This window comes from Bombus affinis, chromosome 1 (assembly GCF_024516045.1).
Source record: "Bombus affinis isolate iyBomAffi1 chromosome 1, iyBomAffi1.2, whole genome shotgun sequence".
Classification (NCBI taxonomy): Eukaryota; Metazoa; Arthropoda; class Insecta; order Hymenoptera; family Apidae; genus Bombus; species Bombus affinis.
The window spans coordinates 8,554,686-8,581,193 of NC_066344.1; the positions used below are offsets into that span (position 1 = coordinate 8,554,686).

A 26,508-nucleotide genomic window follows, 5' to 3' on the forward strand; every position below is an offset into this window, starting at 1 on the left:
TATATGCAATGATATGACATGTCACGTAGGGACTGACATTCGATAATGAAAAGCTTTTGTAAGACAGAACGGAGATACGCTGTCAAAAGGGAGCTATTGATATTATATTCAATTTAACAGACATGCTGTCCTTTATAAGTCATCGTATCATTGAACAGCTAACATGCACGCCTTTTACGCGAAGAATATTCATTAGCATCGCTTTCTATCTATAAAATCTCATTCGTAGTCGAGGACCACAGAGACGAGACTCCAAAAGGTTTGATCTCGAAAATTATATCGTCGTTTTAACGTAAGCACTATTGTATCCCGTGGTCGACGTAAATCGAAACGAGAGACCCGACAATCAAACTCGCCAAGTAGATTAACGATTTTCTGTGTATCCAAGTCGCACGAAAGCGTTCGACGTAGACGACTACGTCGAGTTCGAACAGCAGTAGCGTATACGCACCGGTCTCGAAATAGCACTGCCTAATCCCCGCTACCCCGTCGTCTTCTATGACGCCTTTTCGGGTCGCGCTTAGTTACCACCTTTCGAGGGGAGCTGGCACAACCCAGTCGTAAGCAACGCGATAAACCAACGACATGTGCGCCAATCAATCGCGAACTGACTGTTCAACAAATGTCTGTGCCCTTTGCTTGGACATTCCTGGGCATATAACTCGTGGGTAATTCACACCGCCATCGTACCGAACTATGACCTGAATCTCAAGACTGACACGATTCCGCCCAAAGTTATACTCCCGTTGGACGTCGCACTCTTCTGCACCCAATTTGCTACACTCCAAGAAGACAGACGTGTCTGTTCCGCGAGATATCGTCGCCGTTGTCTAGAGATATGCCTGTGGATGCAAGAAGCAATCGAAGTTTAAAAAGCTCAAAAAACGAGTTCCTAGTCATTCAGTACGATATCCCTTCCGTTGGTTTTTAGAACGTCGAGATTTTCTGTGAAGCACGCTGAATTCCACGACGGAAACCGACTGACAGAAATAGAGGATGTTGCACGTTGAATAATTATACATTTGTGGAGGCGAGAATACTCGACCCAAAGCTCATATAGAGGGCTACTTCGATCGAGTCGATTTCGTCGTTCGAAGAGTCGAATAAGATTAAGACAAAGGAAACCGTGCATTTATTCAGACTGGCTAACTGGATAGTATTAGTAATTTTTTTTTTATTCTAAGAAAATTGATATTCGATATGCATGACGTATCTGTCAGTAGAAACGACTAATCGGCAAACGGTGCCTTATTAAAAGTATCATCTGGTTCCAGGTATATTTGGTCCGACTGTACGTTGCTCCAAATTTATATTGTGCTAATTATACCTTGCGTCGCTGCTCTAACGTATGGTTTGTCACCTTACAAGAAACGAGCAAACGATGACAATTACACTCGATATTTGAAAATCATTTGTGAGCAGCGATAAACGTAAACTCAAGTAAAACAACGCGTTAACACGATAACGCGGTCATAACGCTGCGTAAATCTTTTTTTAACGAGGATGAAAAGAAAGCTTCCTATTTCGTGAAAAGTGTGCTGCTACGATGCAAGAGCGCTCTTCGAACAAGAGATTATTTTACAATTTCGATACGTAATATTGAAACGATACAAGAGATTCCGAAATCACTTGAATACAGTAACACTGTTTCTGAAAATAGATCACGGAGACGCAATATCGCAGAATTACCGTCTTTCACGAAGAACTATGTAATATATGCACTGATTTGTGAAATACGCTCTGAAAATACTTTCGTTTGCTTTGAAATTGTTTAATCAATTTTTACAAAAAATTGCATAACAAATTTGCTTGCTGTGGAACGAGTCGTTAAACGATTGAGCTTGTTGAAATCTAGTGGAAAATAAACGACATCGAGAAAGGAAACAAATAGCAGCGCGGTGCTTCCATCTTTCGCGAATGCGATCGATCGTTCGAATCGATGTGCAACGGAACGGTGCTAGCGAAAGAACGTCGGATTCTCTTCGCAAGGGAGGAGAGAAACGGTTGCGCGAATGCGTTTTCGCAGCGAAACCGATTAAACGCTCGGGGCGATGATGTTTTGCGGTGGATAACAGCGTGGAGAAGGCTGAAAAAAAAAGCTACAACATGTACGGGCGTCAAGGTAACTCGAATAACACGCAACCACCGCCGTGGTTGGTGCGTGCAGAAGTCACGATTCGCCATGGTACACCGGTCACTTCGGAATCCAGTCAGGTACCAGTAAGCATGTCTTCAACTGTCACGGATTCGAGTGGTGTTCGCATGATATATCGATGGAATACCAGTCAATCATCTTCATTACCGACAACTCCAATCGTCACGACTTCTGGTCCATCCCTATCCTCCAGCTCGTTCGGGTTCCAACGAGGAAACATTGTGTTTACTTCGACGCCGCCTCCAAAGCCAAATTACTTCACGATTCCAAGATCAGGCTCGTCAGGGAATGACGATTCTATGTCATCTAGAGGACGGAGTGTGAATGTCTCGGACTCAGGCTATAACAGCGGACAATTTTCACCTCAATCATACTCGAGTTTGCCTTCTCGTCGTCCTTCCAACAGTTCTTCTCAACAATACAATCGTCGATGCAAGAGCACATGCAGCATCGTACTATCCGCCGTGGATGCTGCAGGCAGTTCGAAGGAACAGAGTTTCAGCAAAATAGCAAGCAGCGAAACCATCAGGCATTCGTACGACAATTCTTGGCGTCATCCCTCGACGCATCAACATGTGTTTTCGCGTCAGCAGTTCAGTACGTTACCGGAAGTTTGCGAAGAGTGTTCCGAGGGAACCGTTTCCAGCGTACATGATACGCATTTGTGCAGTAGTGTGCAGGAAAAAGTTACGACCAAATTAACCACAGTCAGTAAAGACGCTTCTTCGCAAACGACGGATATAGAATCCTACGAATCTTCGTCAACGATCGTCAGCAAAAGCAAAGTAAAAAAGAAAGCAGCTACTGGTCTCCATCCGTTGGACGAGCAGAAGAAGAAGAAGGTAAGTTGTATCTTCTTGTCCTGAAAGATAAACAGGTTCGTATCATGTGTATCTGATTTTAGCAAGAGAGTCAATCGCCAACAGTATCCGAGACCACGAGCGTCGGTCCTTCAGCGGACTCGGAAAGATCCGATTCCTCAACGAGAGATGACAGCGCGAAACGAAAATCACGAACCGTGCACATCGATGTGTACTGCACCGGCTCTGACGATGATGAGAACACTGATACGACATCTGAGAATGAATGCGATACTCCTATGACCGTATTCGAGAATCCGGACGTGAAGGTCACCCATACGCAAGTAGCAAGTAACATTCTGCCCAGAGGATTTCAAGATGACAAGGCCTTTTTGAAACGTGCTACAGAACGACGATGCGATAGCTTTAAACACGCGCCAATGAGGATGCCCTCCATAGCTAGTTCAAAGGGCTATGACAGTGATGACGTCCTCAGCTCGCTTTATCCTTCTCAATTCAGTTCTTACAGCGCTCTTAAAGATCTCGATTCAGCGCCTTGGTCAGCTGCGTCCTCTAACGCGGGCATTCCATTTGATTATGATTCGACTATTGCTACTTCGTCTAAAGATACTCTGTCCGACATAGAGTCTTTGATAAATAACGAAGTAGACTTGACCCCTTGTGATAGCTTTGAGTATGCGAGCAGTTCGGATCGCGAAAGAATACGAAGAATGGAAGAAATATGGGCTAAGAAGGAAAGTGAAGGGAAACAATGGCGTTCACCAGAAGTTGAGCGCAAATATTTATTACAGAATCGAAAGATGAAAGAATATTTAAAGAAACACGAGATAGGATGGTCGTCGGGCGACAGTGGCGAGGAATCTGATGAAAGTGGTACAGTTGGATGGAGTTTTGTATCTAGCGAGGATAATCAAAGAATGTTTAAAAAAGTTCCGACCATGCGACGAGCAAGTAAACCTATCACTGAATGTACGGACAGAAGCGCTAGTATAACGGAACAAGAGCTTCTGAAGCAAAAGAATTTACAGCAGGATCATTCTGATTCCACGACCCGTAGCGACAGTATTCCCCACCCGTACACTTTTCGTAACCAAATCGGTTCGTTCGGTTCCAAAAGCCCTTCCCCTCTTCCATCGAAAGTACCTTCGCGAGTTACTTCTCCCTTTATGACGCCTCAGGGCGAAAGAACTGACCATATTTTGAAGGCCTCGATATTCGGCGCGGTAGTCAACGCGTTTCGAAAGCCAGGTCATCACATAGGACCTTCCAAGAACCCCTCCTGTTCCTGTGAACATTGTCGAAGATATTTCGAGGAACTGAATTCACGAGCTTGTTCTGTAAGCGAATTCGAACGTCAAACGGGATATCGTTTACAGAATGAAAAGAGGATATTTCGCCCGATCCCGAAAAATGATAAATCCTGAGACTCAATACTTCATTAACGCGTTTTTAAAAGTTTTTTAAAATTGTATCATTATTAATAGTATTTTCTGTTTCTTGGTGAAACTGTATTGAAAATATTGTAAGGTTGTGTTTTGTAACATATAACGCGTGTGTTAAGTTATATTTATTGAATAAAATATCATATTTTTTTTCTATTTATGATTGTTACCATCTGCTAAAACATTCTGCTGAATATAAAGCATTTATGTAAACTAACAGATACACGCAATTATTTAATGCTGTTAATAAACGTTGATTATATTAGTAATTACACTTCGTTACATAACTCATTTATCCCTACCTCTGTGAGTACCTGTTCAAGACCGAATTTTTCTTTCTTATATTTTCTCCTGAATTAATTTAGGCTCAAGCAAGTCTGGCAGAATCAAGTAGAAAGTTGGACCTATTGAGATTATCCCTTGAGCTTAGAAGACAAGAATTACCACCTGACAGTGGTACTGCTGCTCAATTGAAGAGAGAATTAGCTAGTGTACAATCCGCTAGCCCGGTTCCTGTAACCTACACCTCGCTGCAACCGTTTCGTGGTCCTCTGGAGGGTAAAGCTACAGTGCCTGCATCGGTTTCAAGATGTGCTGCTGTTACTGGACAATTAGAGGTAAAAGATATTTTGTAGCGATAGCTTCGTATAAATTCCCTTGCTTCAATAATATATACTTGTAATTTTAGGTAAGATTAATGGGGTGTCAAGACCTGGCAGAAGAAGTACCTGGCCGCACAAGAAGAGAGCACCCAGCAAGTCCAGATCTACGTAGTTTCGTTAAAGGTGTTACAGGACGCAGCTCAAGCAAATCGTACAGTGTTAAAGATGAAACAAGTAGTAAGTTTGTTTTACAAATATTACAAATTCTTATGAAAAGCTGAATCTCGTTCATTTTTGTATTTATCGTAGATGATATCATGGCAGTTATTAAACTGGATAATCAAACAGTAGCACAAACTAGTTGGCGACCGTGTTCCCAACAAGCTTGGGACCAAAGGTACTCTTTTATTGTATACATATTTCTGTTAGAGCTATACTAAATTCTTATACTCCGTTTTATGATAAAAAGAAGTCGGAAGTGTTAGTTTATATGAATACATTGTTTTCATAGGTTTTCCATCGAACTAGATAAGTCGAGAGAACTTGAAATAGGCATTTATTGGAAAGATTGGAGATCTCTTTGTGCTATAAAATTTTTACGTTTAGAAGAATTCATCGATGATGTGAGACACGGAATGGCTCTACAATTGGAGCCGCAAGGTCTTCTCTTTGCTGAAATTAAGTTCTTGAATCCTATGATTTCGAGAAAACCTAAATTACAACGTCAACGCAAGATCTTTAAGCAACAGGTGAAGAATTTCCCAAGAGCTAATCAAATGAACATTAACGTTGCAACCTGGGGTAGGCTGTTGAAACGATCAGCTCCTTCATTACACAATACAAGAAACTCCGAAAGTCCGCCATCTGGTAGGTACATGTTTTTCATTACGTTTACAGCAAATTGGTACATGATTGCTGTACGAATCTATATTTTTTAGGACCTCAACCTTTGCAACTTGTTTTTGATACTTCGTTAGAAGATAAACCCGAAACACCTGGGGAATTGCCTGATCCTGAAAAGGGAGGCTTAGGTGGAGCCAGACCTTTAGGACTATCAACTTCAAGTAGTAGTCCTACACTGCCACGTCCTCCAGAACACCCTCCTCCACCACCACCTACAGTTACGAAGAAACCTTCAATGCCTGCACCTCCACCGCCACCAAAATTAGATCAAGAAGTAGGTCCTGCAAAATTTATGTTATTTTTTTCTTTACTTTTTTTTGCAACGACATTATACTCACCAAAGTGTTATATAGAAGATAGTTGTACACTATATTTTGTACTTTTTTTTAGTGATATTGTAGTTGTCCGTCATATTACGAAGTATTTCGAAGTTATCTAGTATCTTCTTTTACTTAAAAGGTTTAGGGTTTTGGTACACTATGGTTATGGGTAAAAAACACATACATACAATATATTATTTCCAGTTGAGTCGATATACTTGCTAACGTTTGTATATAGTATTATATCAATGTACTTTATCAAGGCATGTTAGTATACATTTATATACTTTCAACTGTGCAAGATACTGCTTCGAATATACTATAAATATACCTATTTTTTTTATAGGTATTTTGCAAATTTTAGAACGCGATGTATAATGGGCAACAACTTGTTACATGTTTAAAGTGTACAAATTGTTTATTCGTTTTTTACTTTAAGCTTATATCGTATTTTTAATTCTTAGCTTTTTATGCATAGTAATTTTTACAATGTTGTTTAGCACCCACGTGAAAAAGGTACTCTGCAATATGCATTGTGCAATATATTTAGTATTCCTTCAACAAAGTTGCAGCAAACTCCCTTCAATAATTGGATCTATTTGTTTTCTCAGTATGTAAATTATTCGATTCAAAATGTTCATTACAATGTTATTATTAATTATGTAAGACTTTGCTAGGTTACAGTTTAAAGTATATTGCAACTTAAAGTAGCTTTTAGAGCTAAGCAGATAGTAATGTAGTTACAGAGTGCATTAAGGGAGTTTGATTTCCTGCACAACGAGGAAAAGGGGGGTCCTCAGGGGGCAAATTTGAGGCCTCTTGTAACAGAGCCTCGTCCTGTGCTGATTGCACCACCCTCTCCACGCACACCCTCGCCCCAACCTGTCGTCGAGTTTCCTGAAGATGAGGTATATACCTCCAATACACGCAGCTTTATTTATATATTTTTAATTTTTGTGCTTCTGTACTAACATGTAAAGTATAAAATTGTTCTTCTAAGTTCTTGTAATTCATTTTATTAAATTAATAAAATATAATTAATTTTTTGGTATATTAATATTTCTCTTAGCAAAAGCATGTACCCAAATTTTTTGCATGTCTGTATGTGCGTATTACATATATCAAGGCTTTTAATACCGTATTTGTACATGTTTATATGTCTTATATCAACTATAGATGTCGTACTGCTAATGTCGTAAATACTTGATTATTCAACAGCTTTAGGGCTTTTTCTTGATAAAATAGCAAGAATACTATTAAATAAGTGAAATTTATCTTACCTATAAAATATACTAACAACATATGCATTGTATTATGACTAAAAATTTTTAATTGGAATTATGATTAACATATATATACATACTATCAATTAATATGAAAGTAATTAATATAAATTTAATCATTATCTTTCGGTACTTTGATTTAAACGTTTGAACGATTATAGGTTGTATATGAAATGCCGAACAAGCCTGCTCAATATAGAGACAGTGCCTACGAGTCTAGAAGACACTCGCAACTTACTGGAATGACTATAGAAAACTTTAGACTACTATCAGTTCTTGGCCGTGGTCATTTTGGAAAAGTAATCCTATCGCAATACAGAAATACAGGAGAATACTTCGCAATCAAAGCATTAAAAAAAGGAGACATAATAGCAAGGGATGAAGTAGAGTCATTACTTTCAGAGAAGAGAATATTTGAAGTTGCCAACGCCACACGCCATCCTTTCCTTGTAAACTTATTTGCTTGTTTTCAAACTGAGGTATATATTATTTTAATTTACGATAAATGTTTTAGTCAGAATATGGAAAATTAATGTTTGATTCCTTATAGGCACATGTGTGTTTTGTAATGGAATATGCAGCTGGAGGAGATCTTATGATGCATATACACGCAGATGTGTTTGGAGAGGCACGAGCTGTATTTTATTCAGCGTGTGTTGTGTTAGGGTTGCAATACTTGCATGAAAGTCGAATTATTTATAGGTACATATTTAAATAAATAAAAATTAAATAAAATTATTTATGATATTTTACATTAAATATGCGATGTTAATGATGTTACTAAATTTACAGAGACCTAAAATTAGATAATTTACTGTTGGATACTGAAGGATATGTAAAAATTGCGGATTTCGGTTTGTGTAAGGAGGGAATGGGATATGGAGATAGAACAGGAACATTTTGTGGTACTCCAGAATTCTTAGCTCCTGAGGTTCTTACTGAAACTTCATATACACGAGCTGTTGATTGGTGGGGACTTGGTGTATTAATATTTGAAATGCTCGTTGGTGAAGTAAGCATTTTATCCAATTTTATTTTATTATGCATTATGATCACTATACTACTAATTAACATCTTCTTGTTTAGTCACCATTCCCTGGTGATGATGAAGAAGAAGTTTTCGACTCCATTGTGAACGACGAAGTTCGTTATCCACGATTTCTTTCGTTAGAAGCAATTGCAATAATGCGAAGGGTAAGAACAATATAAATATATTTTTTTCTAGTAAGATAATAAATAGGACATAAATAATTTGCGTTATTTATGTTTAATTATAGTTACTAAGAAAAAATCCTGATAGAAGATTGGGTAGTAGTGAAAGAGATGCTGAAGATGTCAAAAAACAAGCATTCTTCAGGCATATAGCTTGGGATGATTTACTTTTAAGACGCGTAAAACCACCATTTGTTCCAGTAATTGTAAGTATTAACCTTTTCTCATTTCTTTTTTACTCCAATTAGTATATTTGTCGGTAAATGAAAATTATACTTGTATTTCAGCATTCTGTGGAAGATGTCAGTAATTTTGATGAAGAATTTACATCAGAAAAGCCACAATTAACTCCACCTAAAGATCCTAGACCACTTAGTGATTTAGAACAAAGTCTATTTAAAGATTTTACATATATGGCTGATTGGTGCTAGCCATAACAACAATGTTAATTGTCATTTTGTTAAATTTGATACGCAAACCATTTAGCATTCTATTGTATTTTCAACATCATTTTAAGGGCAATCAAATCGCAATTAATAACACTGTTAATTTCATATGTATTTGTTTAATTTTCAGAGTATGTTTAAATTGTACAGATGTTTTACTTTTAGTATCACGATATAATCAGGCATATAGAATTTAAAAAATTATGTTCAACATACGAATCTCAGGTTTTTAATTAATATGTATGAATGTCAGACTTTTAACTCGTAGTTATACACTCATCACGATTGCATCTCCAATACGCAACGTAGTGAATAATTATAATTTAAAATATCTGGATATAATATTCAGATTTAATCAATTGTATGACCAGAAAAGAAACATAAATTTGTATAAGTAATTTTGTAGCATGTTCATATTTTGATAAGAAACAGCAGTTTGGAATTTAAATTTTTAAAGATTTATACCATTTAATTAAAATTCACTAGATGTCGTAATCATGATTTGAAGTATTGACCAAATATTTGAAATATCTGTTTAAAATATTATTTCACAACTTTCACTTAGCACAGTCATTTTTATATAGTTTTCAAGTTCTCAACAATAATGTCCTTATAGAATAAAGGATATTCACTGTATAAACATATTATAATTCATAAAGTTGCAGAAAATAAATCAAAACGTAGTTGTATTTGCTCATGCTCATGTGATAGGAAATTAAATGAAGAAATGGCACTATGTATGACAATGTTGATCAACATAATCACAAGTTAACACTGGACGCATTAATTATATCAGTCACGTGTACCTAATTATTAACACGACCAGTTATTTACTTAACTTGACAGTGTCCCTATGTTAACCTTTCTTTTTTAATGAACAAATTTTTGCAGGTCTGATTCCTATAATCCTCTTATCCATTTTATTGTTTTAACTAGTTATATATCTTCATGTTTTAAGTATGTGATAGAATACTTGTGGTGTTCTAGTGCTATACCTTGTAAATATGTAACCAAACATTGAAAAGTAATAATGAATAAGATTTATAAGTACAATAGTTTAGCTTGATGTATAACACTATATCACAAGAGTAACATCTCAAGTTCATATTAGTACACTGCTAGTAATCATCTTTACGTTTTAATCTAAACATCACCGTAGTTTGTTTCCTCTCAGTTCGTTTTCATATATTTCTTTTTCTTTTCTTTTTTTTTTTTGCTATGTATTTGATTTTGTGGATAATTATGAGTATCCTATACAATCATCACAAATGTATACATTATGTGTTAGCTATTGAAAGTATTTTATACTAAGATTATTTTGATGCCCTTTTAGAATTCTTTTGTTCCATTTTATGAGCTTATTTAAAACAGTAAATTTACTGCTTCCATATAATACATTAATTAATATTAAGAACCACACACCTGTAGTAGTAATTTCTCTTGTAACAATATTGTCAATCCATCGAGTTCGTTCATTTAGCAGTTGATATACAAGTTTTATGTTAAAGAATTTTTTAAATGGAACCTAATGTAATATTTACTGTTATCTATGTAGATTTAAATTGCACTTCTATGAAACAATTTTCATCTGAAGTATGTTCGCAAGAGAATAACATAAGTGATTGATCATAATATTTACTGATTGGGATACTGTGATAGTAATGTCAAATGGTTTCATTTGAAATTTTCTTATATTATAAACTTAGTCATATAAGCTTGAAATCATTAATCATTCTCTCAAAAACAGTATTTAAAATTGTGAAACAAAAAAGTAATCGTATCACTTGTGATAGTTTCGAGTACAGCTCGAATTCTAGTTGCCTTAATGCACTAATAAATTAATAACTGTTTGGTAACTATTTTATACCGAGACCTTGTGTATATTAGAAATGAAAACCTATTTATACAAAGGTGCTCATGTAACACATTATTCCTAATGTGCCTGTTTTTATACAATTCTCATACGTAGATCTTAAAATCTAATTCAGTAACTATAATACAATTTTAGTTAAAATATACGCGGACATTGAACACTATATTATATCCTTTTATTGTATAATAGACAAGAAAATATGCAGACATTGGAATGTTTGAGAACATTCGTCTTCACAATCCATAATAAGTACTTCTATTTCAATAAAGGTAAATGGTCACAAATTCCTTGATTTGACTTGAATTTTCAAAAGATTTGAAACAAAGATAACAAGACATACTGTTTTGTTATTAACTAAAAAATATTTATTTTTATATTTTATTCGTAGTACATTATATTACTCCCACGTATTGAACTGCCAAACTACATAATTATATAAAAAATCACTCATTTTGTATTAATTAATATTTTCTTGTCAATGTATTAATTATATACTCTATAATACTTAAGTCATATGTATGTATACATATACATAAACGATGCATAGACATACAGGATGTCCCGCGACAAATGCTGTTCGATGTAACTACTGAACAATAGGTGATAAGACAAGAATGTAAGACTTTTATCATCATTTTTTATGCAAAATGTCACTGTAAAAAAATGTTTATCTTTAAATTTTCAGGGCCATGCCTAGGTCATTTTTATTGTCTTAAGTGGCAGCATACATTTTTTCATACCCTATTCGACATATTTTTTTAATTTTCTACAAAAGTATTAAGGTATTTGAGTTGAGAAATGATCAGGTTAAAAGATATTTTTACGTTAATGTTGTAAAACTTGTATGAAGAACAAGGTAAACATAAACAGAAAAGTACGCATTGTTTATATTCGTCTCTCATACAATAAATTTTACAGCATTAAATGTTTAAAATATTTATGAAGTAGCCACAGCATGACCTTGAAAAATTAAAGGTAAAATTTGTATTCACAGCGATATTTTATGTAATGTCTGATGATAAAAGTCTCCTTGTATTTTGTCACCTGCCATTCATTAGTTATATCAAACGGCACTTATCGTGGAACATCTGCTATATACATAGCATAAACACGATTAAAAGAATATTTCATTAAGATAAAACAGATAAGTAGTTTTTACGAGAGCGACGTTCTTTATATATACTACGATGTTAAAAATGAAAATCATGTCGTTCAGAAAATAGTAATTCAAAGATGTATATAATATAAGTGTCGTAAATTTTTTTTGTAGATAGATCTATTTTCAACACTCAGAGTAGAAACCGTGTTAAAATGTACTTTCGTTACGTATTTTTATACATACAAAACAACATAGAATTATCAAAAGATTTAACCTTAGCTTAGAATGTTCATTATCTTTATGGATAGTAGAAAGTAATGAAACAGCATGTGCCTCATACTTGCAGTGTTTATTAAATCACATAGATAATGTGTTAATGTAGAAACTGCTTCTAAAATGTCTTTAAGCAATAATTTATTTAATATTCACATTTGCAGTGGCAGCTTAATACATATCATTTTAAATAGTTACATAATTTTTAGTACACTTTTTAACTATACATATTTCAAACATAATTTCAATATAATAAACATTTAAGGGAAACATATTACAATTTTATATTTAATTTCTTTTAACTCTTTGAAGAATATCGATACTACTTAAATATGAAAATTAAATAAATAAAATAACATATTTTATTCAGCTGTTGTTTTACTGCTATGGCTTACATCTGTATCCTTATCTTCATTAGCATTTTCTGCAGTTAATGATTTTGCTAATTCATACAAATACGAAGTATTTTTCCTGATTTCTTTCTCTAAATTTGATTTTTTTTCCTCCTTCTCTTTCATTAATTTTGTTTTTTCTGGATCTACAGGCTTCACAAGGTCCTTACTAACTTTGTAAATAATGCTTGTACTATCTTCTAATTTAAAAACGAGCGTTATCCTGTTACAAAATACATAGATCAATTCATAAATCATGACCACATAATCGCCAGAATCTGTGAACAATTTTTACTCTTACTGTTCAACATCTAAACCTGTTTGTATCTTTTCTATCGTATCAAGGGAAATATTGCACGATGCTGGCCATGGTACATATATTTCTGTTTGTGAATTTTTCTTTTTTCGTACTTCTAAATACAATAAATCCAATTTTTCATTGTATTTATAATCAACTTCCCAATATTTCTTTGCTTCACATAGTTCAATATAAACGTAAAACGTTGTACTTATTTTCACAGGATCGATACAACCCAATTTTTCAATATTAAAATACTAATGGTATTAAAGCGAATTAGTTTCAAAATTACTGGTTTTGAAAATTATTTAAATACACACTTACACTAGGATGGCATATGCCGTACATGGTTAAGAAAAAATAATTCTCTTTAATAAAGAAAAGGAATATCTAACTAAATCCAACATAACCCCGCATATTCCACTATATTTGAAAACAGTCAATCGATAAAATTAATTCATATTTACACTTTAAGTATTTAAAAAGTATTTAGAAAAAGTAAAGCAAAATTTATCGAGGTTATGCCTTAACGAACAGGTCCTTTCAATTTACAATTCAGAGTTCAATGCCTTCGTAAACATATTTGTCGTAAAACTACTCCATTGATAATATGGTCGTAATAAGTATTTAGCGACATCTGTTGATACGTAAGTTGAGTGACTTTGGCAATGTAACTACGCGAAATCTAGCAGAGAACTCAGGAAGTTGTTAATGAAACTAGTATCCGGGCACACGAAGAGATGACGCGTATATCGCTTATTAAATTCCATTAGACACTTGCAGTAAATCTAATAGGGACTAGGAATTACGCATATAAGTATGTATGTGCAATTACAATTAGTCAAGTTATTATTTATTGTTATTCCAAATAATATTTATACAATTCATTTAGAAAATCTACGATCAAATATTTAATATATTCATCGACAATACGAGAACACAGACGATATTGCAATTTCTATTCACTACGATTTAGGTACATCGATTGTATTCACATTCTTAATTGATAAAAGTATTTTACAAAAAAATTGTGCGCAATACACCCTGTATGAAAGAATCGTAATCTCGTTAGCACAATTACGACAGAAACATGCTGATTTGGCTTTCGTGCAAAGAATGCATCGATAAACCCAAAGCATCGCTTCCAGGTATTAAATTAAGGCACTTACAAACTCTACAATAATAATTATATTAAAAAGTAGATCGTTTCTGTAACTTAAGAAAATGTTATCGGAAAATGATCACGGTAGTTAGCTTGAAAAATTAATTCCTTTAAAACCCCTGCCGTATCAAATTAGTCGGATCGAGTGATCTTTTTCCTGATTTTATACTTTCGCAGCTCCGAATATCATTCAAACTTGTGCCTGCCATATTCTTCTACAATCCACGAAAAGTTACTCCAAGCTCGTCCAATACTTAAGCTCGTCAATTACCACCATCGTTATTCTTTCCTCAAACAATTTGTTTTCAGTTTTCTTTTGAACATAGTACGCTTCAGTAATTACAATTTGATCGATTAATCGGAGAATAATAGAGAGAGAGAGACATAGATAGATAAAAATTGTTACTTTAAAAGACCAGAAGGCAAGGTACACGGTGATTCAGTAGGGCTTTCGCGATACCAGAGAAGGAGAGTTTCGCGAGGAAATGTTTCTCCTAGAGTTACGCGGATCCTCTCCACGCGGAGTCGAAACCACACGCGGTATCCGAGTCCGAGTCGTTGTTCTGCTGTGTCTTGGGCGCGGCGGAACTGACGGCCGTCGTGGAGATCGGTCGACGATGCATCGATTGACTCGACCGAGAAGCCTTGCCCTGAAGGAGTGGAGTGCTTGGTTGACTGGCAGCCTGATGATCTCGCGACGATCCAAAATCCTGCGCCCTTCGGCTTCTCCTCTTCTTGATGGGCGCGTACTTGGGCGGTGGCATCATCTTCTGCTCCAACTTTGTGGAAATTAGAAAAATTGTTTGTCAATCGTTGATAATCTTTCTCTGATGGCAGAATTACAACCCTTGGACGATATCGTAGCAGCGTTTCATCGGGTTAAGCTATACATTGTAAGGCGATTCTATTATATCGGGGCAACTAAGTGATTGCGGATTTTGTCAATACCACCTAATGACAAAATCCGCAATCACTTAATTGCCAACCCAATAATATAGCAGAGAATATCGTAAAGTAACGCACGGTTTGTGAAAGTAGCTACAGAATCGAGAAGATTGATTTCTGTTTAATCACCTTAAGTTAGTTATCCATGTAAGCGGTAGATAGTTTCCCGGCATTCTGCAAATTCTTTACTTTTTTCTACTATTCAACTTTTGTCTACTATTTATGTATAGTATGGAAACTAAGTGACTGTGGATTTTGTCAATACCATCTAATGACAAAATCCGCAATCCCTCGATTGCTAACCCAATATCTCACCACTTACGTACCTTACTATTTTTATTATCTATATCGAATACTCGTGCGAGGGGAAGACAAGAGGGAACTGTAAATGGAAAATTGTTATCGAAAGAACCAACCATCTCCCATCTAAAAAACGCGCCACTTGCAGATGAATCCAGTGTCATCTGAAAGAAGAGGACCGTGGTCGCGCCTACACGGTAATTTCGTCTCCTTCTGCATGGAAAGCGAGCGTTAATATTAAACGAGTTGGCGATTCGTCGCGTAATATTCATAATATTCAGCAATGGAGGGAGGGCGGGGGGTACGATGGTGGCGAGCGCTCGTCCAAGGGTTGAATAATTATAGAGGGTTAAGGAAAGGAGGCCGGGTATCGGGTAATTTTCGAGAACGCGATCGTCCCTCTTTCTCTCTTCTACCTGCACATTATCCGCCGATCCCCAGCTCTTGTGTATCTTCTCGTGGTTGCTGCTGGCGCTGCTGCTAGTTGCCACACCCAGGAACTGGCTGAACGCTTCCGTCGTACGTTTCACGCGTACGTTCAGCGAGCCAATACGCAGGAAACCAAGATCTTTCTCTGCGTGTTCAATCAATCATCGTGTTACCACGTTGTAATCATCGCCGTTGCTAAACGCTTGCCGCGCGTATACGTTGCTCGTTGCGTTTAGCTGTTTCTAAATCACCGTTCCTAAGGGAACTGTACGTGCCACTGGCAAACGGAGCAACGCAAGTGCGCGTCTGTTGCACTCGTTGCAACGCACTGCAACGTTTTACGTGTTTGAAATTTGGCTCGTGTCGCATGCATCTACCAGCGAGGGAGGCTAGGATCGAGTCCAAGGACGATCAAAGAGCGGAATCTATCTTCTGGACGAGGAAGTCTCGTGGTATCGTTAATTTATTGTTCGCGTAATAGTATCATTGGTTCATCGCCAATGATGATCTACAGTGATTACAGGAAGTATTTGGCGCATCGTTGTATTTATTATAGCATTTGTACACTGATTCGTTGGGACGATGAATCTGACGAAGAAACGCTTCATTGAGAGAGAGAAAGGCGTGTGCCAATACTTTTTGTAATCGTTGTAAACGGAATGGCGTTAGAGTAAGATGAGGTTGTTGTTAACGAGGAGCAAGATTTTTGTGAGATACCTAAGAGGGCAATTGTTTCGAGATACGCAGACTTGTGCGAGGGATAGATGCGTCAGTTGTAAAGTGTAATTGTAGAAATTCGAGACTAGGAGTTCATCTATAAGAAAGGAGAAAATTGACGGTAGAAAGTATCGAGTGTCTGCTATAATTTTTCGCGAGTTATGCTACGTGTATAAAGATAGTCGAGCAACGCCAATTTTCTTCGTTTCGGTCATAGAATAATCCTATGTCGGAGATCTATATAAAGATATTTCGAAGTAGAAAGTGAAAATTCTACGTTACCAATACGGATCCTAATAATCTTTTCACTTTCCGTCTAAAGAATAATACTGCGAATAGAAACAAGTGGTAGTGTACCAGGTTTAGAGAAAAACGAAAAACCACTCTACCGAACACACTGTCTACTCCACAGATCGGCCCGACGCATGCACTAAACTATAGCTCCATTTAATTAGTGATCGTTCCATGCGTATTATTTCTTACCTGCATGCTTTTTCCTTGCTTTTATTTCTGAAATAAAATAGAAAATCATTTGAGACTGTCTCGTGGAGGCACGACGACGCGCGCGGTCGTCGAAGAAGAGGAGTATCAAGGATTAGTAGACACGGAGTGATTATTAAAAATTATCAGAAAGCCACTAAACGACCGAACGGAATTAGTCGTCGTGGTTAGAAAACGTTAGAACGACAGCTTCCGTTGTATTTGCTGGCTGTCGACGTTGGTTAATAACGAATGGAGGAGCTGCAGAGATGCTCAGTGCTTGGTAACCACATTGATCGATTAATACGATCGTTCAAAGTTTCTAGACGAATCTATAAAAATTCTTAAGAAAACGCTCTGTCGAAATTTCTTCTCGAATCAATACGTCAACTGTCATAGAAATAATCAGTGATCAGCGATGTCGCAGTTGATCAAAATACTTAAATTAAAGAAGCTTTAGTATTCGTAAGATTTGTGATAACTTTGACCAATTAACGCTACCTAACGTAGTATTACGTTTAACGTGATAAAGTAGCTCGTAAAATAGGCTGATTATTATCAGCGACAACGAATAAGAGAATTTATCGTACTCGTTTGAGTCAATAGCAAGCTCTTGAAATTCTTGTCTTCGTCGTTAATCGTAGAAAAATATACGAAATACGTAGGCAGTCAGCCTCTGTTACAACTTGCTACGACGCTACTAAGCACTGATCATCTAAAAACAAACTTCTTCCACGCAACCGAGCATCGAAGATGGATTCGCTCGTAAAACGATTAAACTCGTCTTTCATACTCGACGGAGCAATCGAAACAGGACGGAGATACAACCGAGAGAGTTAATCTGGTTAAAAAGTAACTCGTGTCGCTTCGTATTCGCGCGTGAAGTCGATGTTTGCCGCGAAGTCGTGCGAGCGCCTTCCGGCGCCGCGGCGGGAAGTAGTCGATCTTCTCGCGTGTTTCATCGAACGGAAGATCAAAAGGGTGAGTGAACTCGCGCTGCATACAATTAACGTGTAATGATAGGACGTGTAACAAAGCGAATCTCTGTTAAAATAAAACTGACGATTATTCAATTGTCGAGATCTAGAGGTGCAACGCGTACGGAAAACGGACGTGAATGAAGGAAATCGGTAAATTTTCTCATGCTCGCGTACACATGCTTTACCATCAAACGCGTTGAACAGTGACAACAAAGAAAACACTGACGATTGTCGTTAGCCGACGATGTGGAACAGGCCCGAGTCGTTCTCGCCGTCTTACGCGATCGCCGGAGAGCATAAACGTGTAAATTGAACGAGATAAAATCGCGGCATTCAGGAACTGTTCGCATCGTCGGCTGACAGGGTTAAATCACATCGTTTCTACGGTGCTGGGAGTGTTTTCAGGTACTACTGCCACTTCGATTGATCGTTGAAACGTAATTTTCGTTCAAAGACAAATCGTTTGGAGACAACGTGAGGCGAGGATTTATGCTTGTTCACCAGTTTTATTTTCAGCCTTCTCGATACCACGTGCGTTGCGTCAAGCCTCGAGAGTAGCGCAACACGAGAATGCCACGCATCGATCGTTACACAAGTGTGATTTAATTACGTCGAGGCATTCGGTGACAAGCGCAACGTTCAATTAATAGCAACACGACATCATCAAACAATAAATAAACGAGATAAACGAAATATTTACGCGTTCGCAAACAGCCACACTTCGCGACTTTATACGCGTTTACAGTTAAGTATACGTGTAAAGACATCACAAAAATAATCAGTGGTGTGCGATTCGTTGAAAAAGAAAAGACTGAAGCGAAGAGTCACGAGTACATGATTCCATTGGAATTTCGGGAATGAACGGGTCCACTGTTTATCGGATACCGATTGAATTAGAGGAAAAAGTAAGAGAGAAAGGAAAAAAGAATATAATAAATAAAACAAAAGGATAGAAAAAAAAATATCGGAGAGTCTTCTTGCTGTCGTAGACCGTCGAGATATCTCGATGGCGTAGCGTGTTAAAAACGCGAAGTGGACCCGCGGATTCTCCGCGCAATACTCACGTCAGCGTCGACAAAAGTGACAGTCATACGTTACTCTAAGGTGCGGCTACTTTAATCTTGCGACACAAGCGCTTTACTACTTTAGCAGAGGTGTGCTTCTGAACTTGCCTGAGCGTAGCGGCAGCAGTAATCCCTACAACAGAAGAATACTTCCAGAGCCCCGATACTCACCGAGAACAGAGGACAGAGGAGGAGAGAACCCGAAACCATTTCCTGTCGTCTATTTCGATCGCGTGGTCGTCACACGGGATACCTGTACACCTTTTACTTTTTCTTTACAGAGGCAGGATTAACGTTTAGAAGCAAGCAGGAGATGCATGCCGTGAACTCGTGCTTACTATAGTATGGAGGGTTAACTTCGATGAAAATTTCGGTGCTGGACGATGGAAAACATTATCAGATTTTGGAATACGTGGTTATCGTTGGGCGAAGGTTAGAAACAGAGGAGGAGATCGTTCGGTTAGTACGATCGTGTGATACAGCGTGATTCGATCGAATGAATTAGTTGAAATTTCGTTGGTTTACGTATAAAGTGCAGCTTTTATAAGAAATGAAAAAAAAAAAGAAAAAACATGTAAAAAGTTCTCGAATATATAGGAGTTTACTAAAATTATTTTACATGTGTGTAGATAATGTTATCGCACATGCTTATAGCGATTTGCTTTAATAAATGTGAGAGACGAATACAATTTCTATTAATTCCCTGTTTTCGAATGATTTTGATTCGGCAAAGAGGAAATGAGTTTGGACTTTAGATGTTACGACACATGTCTGATCGTCATTGTGCAATATTCTTTGTCTCGATGAACTCTGTTACTACGAAAAGGATGAATTTGTTAAATGATTAGAGAAATGAGTTTATTAGGAGGAAAGGACAGAATTCTACCAAGTATAGAGCAAACGTATGCGCGTGTATGTCTGTGTAAATATCCTCGTTCGAGCAAGATTTATACGGACAGACAGAGAACAAAGTAGAAATTTAATTGTTTGTAATAAAGAAGGAGGAAGAACAAGGTGTATGGTCGATGCAAACTAGTTAATGCCTCATGTAGATTACTCGCATGCTCCCTTGGAAAGAGTATGGAAACTAGGAAGCAAACGTCGCCGAGACACGGCAGGCGAATTCCTCGAGACGGACATGCGCGCGATCAAAAGAAAGCTGATAGTGAAAATAGAAGGCTTAGAAAACCAAGGCTGAACCAGAACCAAGCGCATGAAAGCAATGTAAACTGCGGTGTACCTGGTGCGGAAACCTGTAATTGCTCTATCGCGACGATTGAGCATCCGTATTTTATTACGTTGTATTTCTTCTTTCGTATGATATTTACTTAAATAAAATCGCGAATTGTCACGGATTATACGAATCAAGTTACAGCTTGAGGAAATAATTGAAAGGTATTAAATTATAAACATCCTTCCAAGGAAAATTTCCTTCTTGTAAATTACAGTTTGTAATAACATACGTAAAACTAAATTCTAGATTATTTACGTTCTCTGAAAGAGAATACTCGCGTGTCTTAAATTACGTATCAATTTTTACGAACATTACAGGCCAAAAGTATAAGCGCAGAACTCTTCGTTAAAATTTATTCCGATTCGTCAAGTAGCTGGATTAATTCGGATTAGATAAATTTCTCGAATCTAATACAAGCCATACTCTATTGTAATAATATTCGCATAATCGAGATACCTTTAGCCCGTAACATACGCTATGGTTCAAACGATTTCTATAGCGAGAAGGATTTAATCGAATCGACAGAAACGCGGGCACTGTTTAAAATACAATCGAAGCGAGCAGGGGAATCCTCGTTAGAGGGGATACTTTCCCCACTGGATTCGAGTGTTTGCCTCTTAATGTTGCGTAACTTTAATCGCTTCTCGTTCGGGCGACAATGGTATCTGCTCGTAGCATTGAAACGGCGCGGCACCGCGTCCCTCTCGTCCGATGCGTTTTCTCAGGCTCGCGATTAACGCGAAATTAATAGACCACCGATGTTAGCGCGATAACCGCAACGGAAAGGAAAGAGATCGACGACGATGATCATTCTCTCGGGTTTCAATGGTGAATAAAAGGAAAAGAATAAAAAACGGCGGAGAATAAAAAAGAAAAAAAGGCGACTATAAAAGCACACGGACGGGGAGGTAATTTACTCGGTGATTTGCGTAAACGTTACGAGCTTCCCTTGCGCGAATATTATGAAACTCTGACGCGTCTCATTTACGGTGCCCGCCGATAACATCACTCGATCGTTCGCCTTGATAGTGTTCGCATTTACGAGTCAATTATTGCGCTTTTACGCGGATAATAAATTCTATTTATTCTTTTCTTTTTGCTCCATCTTGCTGCTGTCCCTTTTTTTCTTTCCTTTGCATCGCTTTGAATTTCTTTGCTTCAAAGGAGCGCGGTACTTACTGCGGAAGGTGTCCTGACTGACAGCGGCCTCCTGGGAGACCAAGTATTGTCTGGCCTTCTTTCCGCTGTAGTCGCGTACCTCTTGGTTCGCACCTGTAAATATCGTGTGAAAACAAAATGGAAGAGATAATCGTGAAAACCGTACGATTCTTATACGCATCGGTCAAGAGCACTGCATTTACTATAGAATGATTTGTTTTCCTAGGACTGCTATCGTAGCGATAGCTTTCTAACGCATAACGCATTTAGTTCTTGTACATTTATCGTCAATTTTTTTGTACCAAGCGCGGCAATCGTTTCGTTCACACACAAGCGCAAAGATGCTTCGGTTATGTCAGCAGTGTCGCTTACGCTTAATTATATAAGTAATTAAAAAAACTACACGACATATGTGTCAATAGAAAGCGTTAATCCGCGATTCTCAACAATAAGAACTCACCGTACACCTGAACCAACAGATTGAAGATATTCTCGTGACCGAACTGCATCGCGATGTGCAACGGCGTGTATCCCTGCAAGAGTCGAATTACGAGTCAAGCTACGATTAACCAGCAACATTTTCCACATAACCAGAATCACGTAACGAGGATCCAGTTTTTACTTCTTTGCGAGAGAAAAACTCGAGCGCACGCAACGAACTACGGGAAAACGGCTCTTCCATTGATGCGTTATCGCGGCGCGGCTATTTTCTCGCCATCGAGAACGCGATGGGAGGATGACGATGGAGAAAAAAATGAGGTAAAGTCAAGATGGAGGGGCGAAGGAACGCGGAGACAATGAGGAATTAATGGCGTCGTATTATGAATATCATTCGGAGCGTGCGAATTCGCGTTTCCGCGACGCAACAATATTATCTCCGTGCCGTGCCGCGTGCGTGCACGAACGAGGAGATTGAAACGCGATGCCGGGAAAACGAACCTTGCGTGCGACAGACAGATTGGCATACGCATGAACTTTCCGACTTTCATCCGGCTGTTTGGCGTGGATCTCGCCGCTGCTCTCTGCGGTTTCAACGAATTCACCGTTATCTCGCAACATCGTCCGATAATCGTTCACAGAATACGTCCCCCTGTACGAGTTTTCCTTTGCGATGGGGTTGTCTTCGAAGATCAGGGTAGAACGTGACGGTTGTCTTCAATTTCTTTAGTTCTCCATAAAAATAAAACGACGTTTCACCTTTAAATCTTTCCGGAAAGAATTTTTATCTTGGTTGGACAAAGTTTCGCACATTTGACTAAATGAATTATTAAATAATTTAATATAGACGTTGACAAGTATTCTAGAATTTTTTCGAATTTCTTGAAAGCCAAGAGGTGGTAGAAGGTTCGGTTTGAATATAAACGATCCAGTTTACCGTCGTAGTATAGAAAAATATAGTTACCTGGTAGCATGCATAATTGAACCATTAATGTATTTTCAACCTTCAAACCAACAATTCAGAAGATGACTAAAAAACTCGAGTGGTGAAATTACTATAGACACTGCGAATAGCTACCAAGTTTCTTATCATGGTTGCTATGTTACTTCGTAACTTGGATCGCTATAAAAGAACGGTAAACACCAGCGATTAACCCCAACCTACCACAATACGCATCTCATTATCATCGAACAGGGAATGAAAGGAAAGGTGGAACAAAAGCGACTATAGCGTCCGTCACAAGAATTATACCACTCGTCCCATGACAATGTAATCCCTCATCGTGCTCTAATAACATGTTCTTCCATGTCCCTGATCTACGACAGTATCACCATATCCCGATACACGCGCGACAGCCAATTACGATGCAAACGATACCGAATAAACGTCTTTCGCACCCTCGTGCGTCGCGACGCGACATAACGCGCGGAGAAAAGGTGCAACGGGAATAAAAGGAGTACGCGTATGCTACAGTCCACAAGTATTCGGACACCTGGCGCAATTTTGCATGTTATATGCGCAAAATGACAGTAACAACGAATACATTATAGAAAGTGCATCGATTTATTCGCGTGAAAATTAAAATTATTTAATAGCCATTTCCAAAAGTTAAGCTAATACGTATCGTGTAACAGTATTATAAACTGCTGTTTAATGTTCGTTGATATCCATTAATTGTATACGGTTGTCTCTGGGATAAGATCAAAGGAGAAAATCAGATTAAAGGGTTTCATTCGAAACGTATGTGAAATATTTTCGCTAGACTGAAAACACCGGAACACTCACGGGCGACAGTGTACGCGCGTGAAATGGCGCGTAGCGCGGAATCGATGGTACACGAAATTGTGTCGCGGTGGATGAAACATCGGAGGGACGTTATCTGGCAATTAGTATCGCGCGGAGGGCGGCAGGTGAAAGAGGGACCGCTTTTCCACGGTCGCGCAGGAAACAGCTGCCACTTTTGATCCGCTTCTTCGCCTTTACAAAGATATTAACAATACCAGCTCGAAGATCGACGCGTAGCCGACTGGCCCGATCGCCATAACCCGTTTGACTAATGCGTGCCGGTATCGAGATAGCCGCACACGCACCCAATAACGCCTATAAATTAATAATTCAGTAGCTCGCCCTTAAGATTCCAATCTTTTGAATAATTTAGCAGGCGGACTGCGTGGCCCCGAACCGAGAAAGTACCTGCGAGGAAAATGGGAAGGTGGATGTACATTGGAGGCAACTTTCGGACTGACCAAAATCGCTCAGCATCTTAAACCTTGTGCGCCAACCTTGTTTCTATGCCGTCTTCTTTAGTTAAGATGTCCTATCTACCTCGAAATTGAAGAAAGTTAAATTTTTCCCTTTTCTTTGCGTTGCTCGATCATGTTTTACTTAACTGTGTTTTTCCGACATTAAAATATATCGGGTTTATTCTAATGTTACGTCGAATATCCTCTTAAAATATTACAAATCTGTTTCATTTGTTACTGTGGGAACAAATGAATGAAATATAAAAATTGGAGAATCGCAGCAGATCCCTATGGATATTGAAATTAATCGATGATTTTATATCGTCTGACGATCATCTTAATGATGGCTATATTGCAAAATCTAGTAACGGAGTCATTGAGACGGAGTGATATATATGTATAGTTGGATAAATCGAGTCATGAAAGAAAAATAAGTACAAGTAGTGTGATTGGTGCTGCAACGTTATTACGGCTAGAATCACGGACAGAAAATAACCGTGACACTTTCAGCTTTATAGTCTTATAGCTATTGGAACGCAACGATTATTATAAAAGAGGGGCTTAATCACAATTTGGGTAAAGCAAAACATGTCACACGGACGAGGTACAGGTTGAAAGAATTTCTCATCGGTGGAAGAAAGATCGATCGCGTCAGTCATGGCGGGGATAAAAATTGCGCGACCTTGAAATATCGTATGCAAAGTGCAAACTCGCGACGGTGTCTCGGTGAACCGGTACTCACGAAAGCGAGGTACGAGCACGTACCGGCCGTTCACGATATACGCTTCGATAAGTGCGACAAATTGCGCGTAATTGTGTGCGTGCACCGGTCATTATCCGGTGGAAGTGAAAACGCGGACGATCCGTAAGAATTGCGTAGACGATGCAACGGATCTCTATACGCACAGCCTCTCGTATAACTTCCAAACAGGATTTAAATTGTCATTGTCCAATTTCGCGTCGTTTAAATTTCCAAGATTTTCCACTAAAATAGAGCTGCGACTAATATCCAGCAACGATTTCAGACTATTTGAAAAACCCGTATAAACCACTCTGCGCCCATACACAGTCAGCAGTTAAAATAAACTGCGAAAACTTCGTTCGAACCATTCGATAAAGCGAACACCAGTTGCAACGTCGACAACGCGAGGAGCGATGTTTTCAAGTTACAAGCTGAACGAGACGACTAAAAAATTGAATCGACTCCCGAACGCGCCACCATAAACAGCCTCCCTGTATATACACTATATCTCTCTCAATATCGCATTCCGCAATAAACGCAGTGACAAATGCGTCGAAACCGCGATCATAGGCGAACGTCGTTTTCGAGGCGAGAGCTGCAACCCTCGGGGGTGCAGAGGTTTTCGAAAGGGGTCGAAGCCGGCTGGACGAGGGAGAAAAAGAGAGAGGCAGAGAGTTATTCGGTGGGCGCCGGCTCTAATTTATTTCACTTTAAAGTCCCCGCGTATAGGTGGGCGAAAGGCCGCGCGTTACAACGACGCCAGGAATAGAAAATGGCACGTATGGGGTAACTCGGAGTCACCCTTTTTCCCCGACTCCAATAGCGTGCGACACGTGTGTCCTCGCGACAAGTGGCACGACACCCTCTGCCTTCACGCATGCTCACTCTCTCACCCTTTTCTATTTCGTTCGTTCGCGTATACGCGCACCGTGGCTCACCCTTCCTTCTCCTCTTTATACTTTCGACGATATTTTAAAGTAGCATTGTCCCGACACGCGGAGTCACCGAGCCTCGAGACAATATCGCGTCGTCACCAGACCCGTTTTCTCCCCCACGATCTCCACCTTCGCTTTCCAACCCTCTCGTCTTGTCTCGGTTACTCCAAAAGATTTCTCTTCGCGTTCCTGAACTCGTGTGTCTACGCGTCCTCTTGCGCTAGGCAGAGTGTCGCCGTCCTTCTTCAGCGACAATCTTCGGGAACGGGACAGCTGCCGGCCACCAATATCACGCACGCGTATATCACCGTTGAGGATTTTCAATTTTAATATTTTCCTACATTGAGCCGCCTTTACGAGCAGCTAAATCATAACGGCCCGCCCTTGACGGCCGAGATTCCGACATTTTGTATTTCGACACCCTCGAATATTGGTTCCTATAACGCGGATCCCACCTTTTTTCTTCGCTTTTTCGCTCTCACCGGCTGGTAGTCTCTCAGGTAGCCCCATTCTCCAGTCCTCGACTTCTTGGCTTTCCTGAGTTAATTTGTAGGGAAAATG

At 38.5% G+C, this 26,508-nt stretch overlaps 4 protein-coding genes across 7 annotated transcripts in view; 2 read left to right on the forward strand and 2 right to left on the reverse strand.

Moving 5' to 3' along the window:
- LOC126920157 (serine/threonine-protein kinase N) overlaps positions 1–10,022 on the forward strand; it is a 26,469-nt gene extending 16,447 nt beyond the window's left edge. For 2 of the 4 annotated variants that reach the window (XM_050730168.1, XM_050730158.1), the window contains exons 7-18: positions 4,784–5,035; positions 5,107–5,257; positions 5,330–5,417; positions 5,532–5,887; positions 5,959–6,197; positions 6,984–7,151; positions 7,688–8,005; positions 8,077–8,228; positions 8,319–8,538; positions 8,613–8,720; positions 8,804–8,944; positions 9,026–10,022. In XM_050730168.1, coding sequence (XP_050586125.1) covers positions 4,784–5,035; positions 5,107–5,257; positions 5,330–5,417; positions 5,532–5,887; positions 5,959–6,197; positions 6,984–7,151; positions 7,688–8,005; positions 8,077–8,228; positions 8,319–8,538; positions 8,613–8,720; positions 8,804–8,944; positions 9,026–9,169 — 2,337 coding nt within the window. In that variant the 3' untranslated portion in view covers positions 9,170–10,022. The remainder of the gene's footprint in view (positions 1–4,783; positions 5,036–5,106; positions 5,258–5,329; positions 5,418–5,531; positions 5,888–5,958; positions 6,198–6,983; positions 7,152–7,687; positions 8,006–8,076; positions 8,229–8,318; positions 8,539–8,612; positions 8,721–8,803; positions 8,945–9,025) is intronic. The other 2 variants (XM_050730149.1, XM_050730176.1) reach the window with 2 other exon arrangements.
- On the forward strand, positions 1,383–4,687 carry LOC126920247 (uncharacterized). The gene is made up of 2 exons (XM_050730341.1): positions 1,383–2,997; positions 3,060–4,687. The coding sequence occupies exons 1-2, from the start codon at positions 2,107–2,109 to the stop codon at positions 4,398–4,400; spliced, it is 2,232 nt and encodes a 743-aa protein (XP_050586298.1). The 5' UTR covers positions 1,383–2,106; the 3' UTR covers positions 4,401–4,687.
- Positions 10,023–12,553: 2,531 nt separating the features above from the next.
- On the reverse strand, positions 12,554–13,725 carry LOC126920456 (uncharacterized). Its single transcript, XM_050730832.1, has 3 exons — positions 13,444–13,725; positions 13,123–13,376; positions 12,554–13,044 (listed from the first exon to the last, which is right to left on the reverse strand). The coding sequence occupies exons 1-3, from the start codon at positions 13,465–13,467 to the stop codon at positions 12,792–12,794; spliced, it is 531 nt and encodes a 176-aa protein (XP_050586789.1). The 5' UTR covers positions 13,468–13,725; the 3' UTR covers positions 12,554–12,791.
- A 225-nt stretch (positions 13,726–13,950) lies between these two features.
- The window catches only part of LOC126920451 (uncharacterized), a 104,420-nt gene continuing 91,862 nt past the window's right edge, over positions 13,951–26,508 (reverse strand). The window contains exons 2-6 of the mRNA XM_050730821.1: positions 22,049–22,122; positions 21,610–21,702; positions 17,156–17,182; positions 15,943–16,100; positions 13,951–15,060 (exon numbers count right to left, since the gene is read on the reverse strand). Of these exons, the coding sequence (XP_050586778.1) occupies positions 14,782–15,060; positions 15,943–16,100; positions 17,156–17,182; positions 21,610–21,702; positions 22,049–22,097 (606 nt within the window). The 5' untranslated portion in view covers positions 22,098–22,122 and the 3' untranslated portion in view covers positions 13,951–14,781. The remainder of the gene's footprint in view (positions 15,061–15,942; positions 16,101–17,155; positions 17,183–21,609; positions 21,703–22,048; positions 22,123–26,508) is intronic.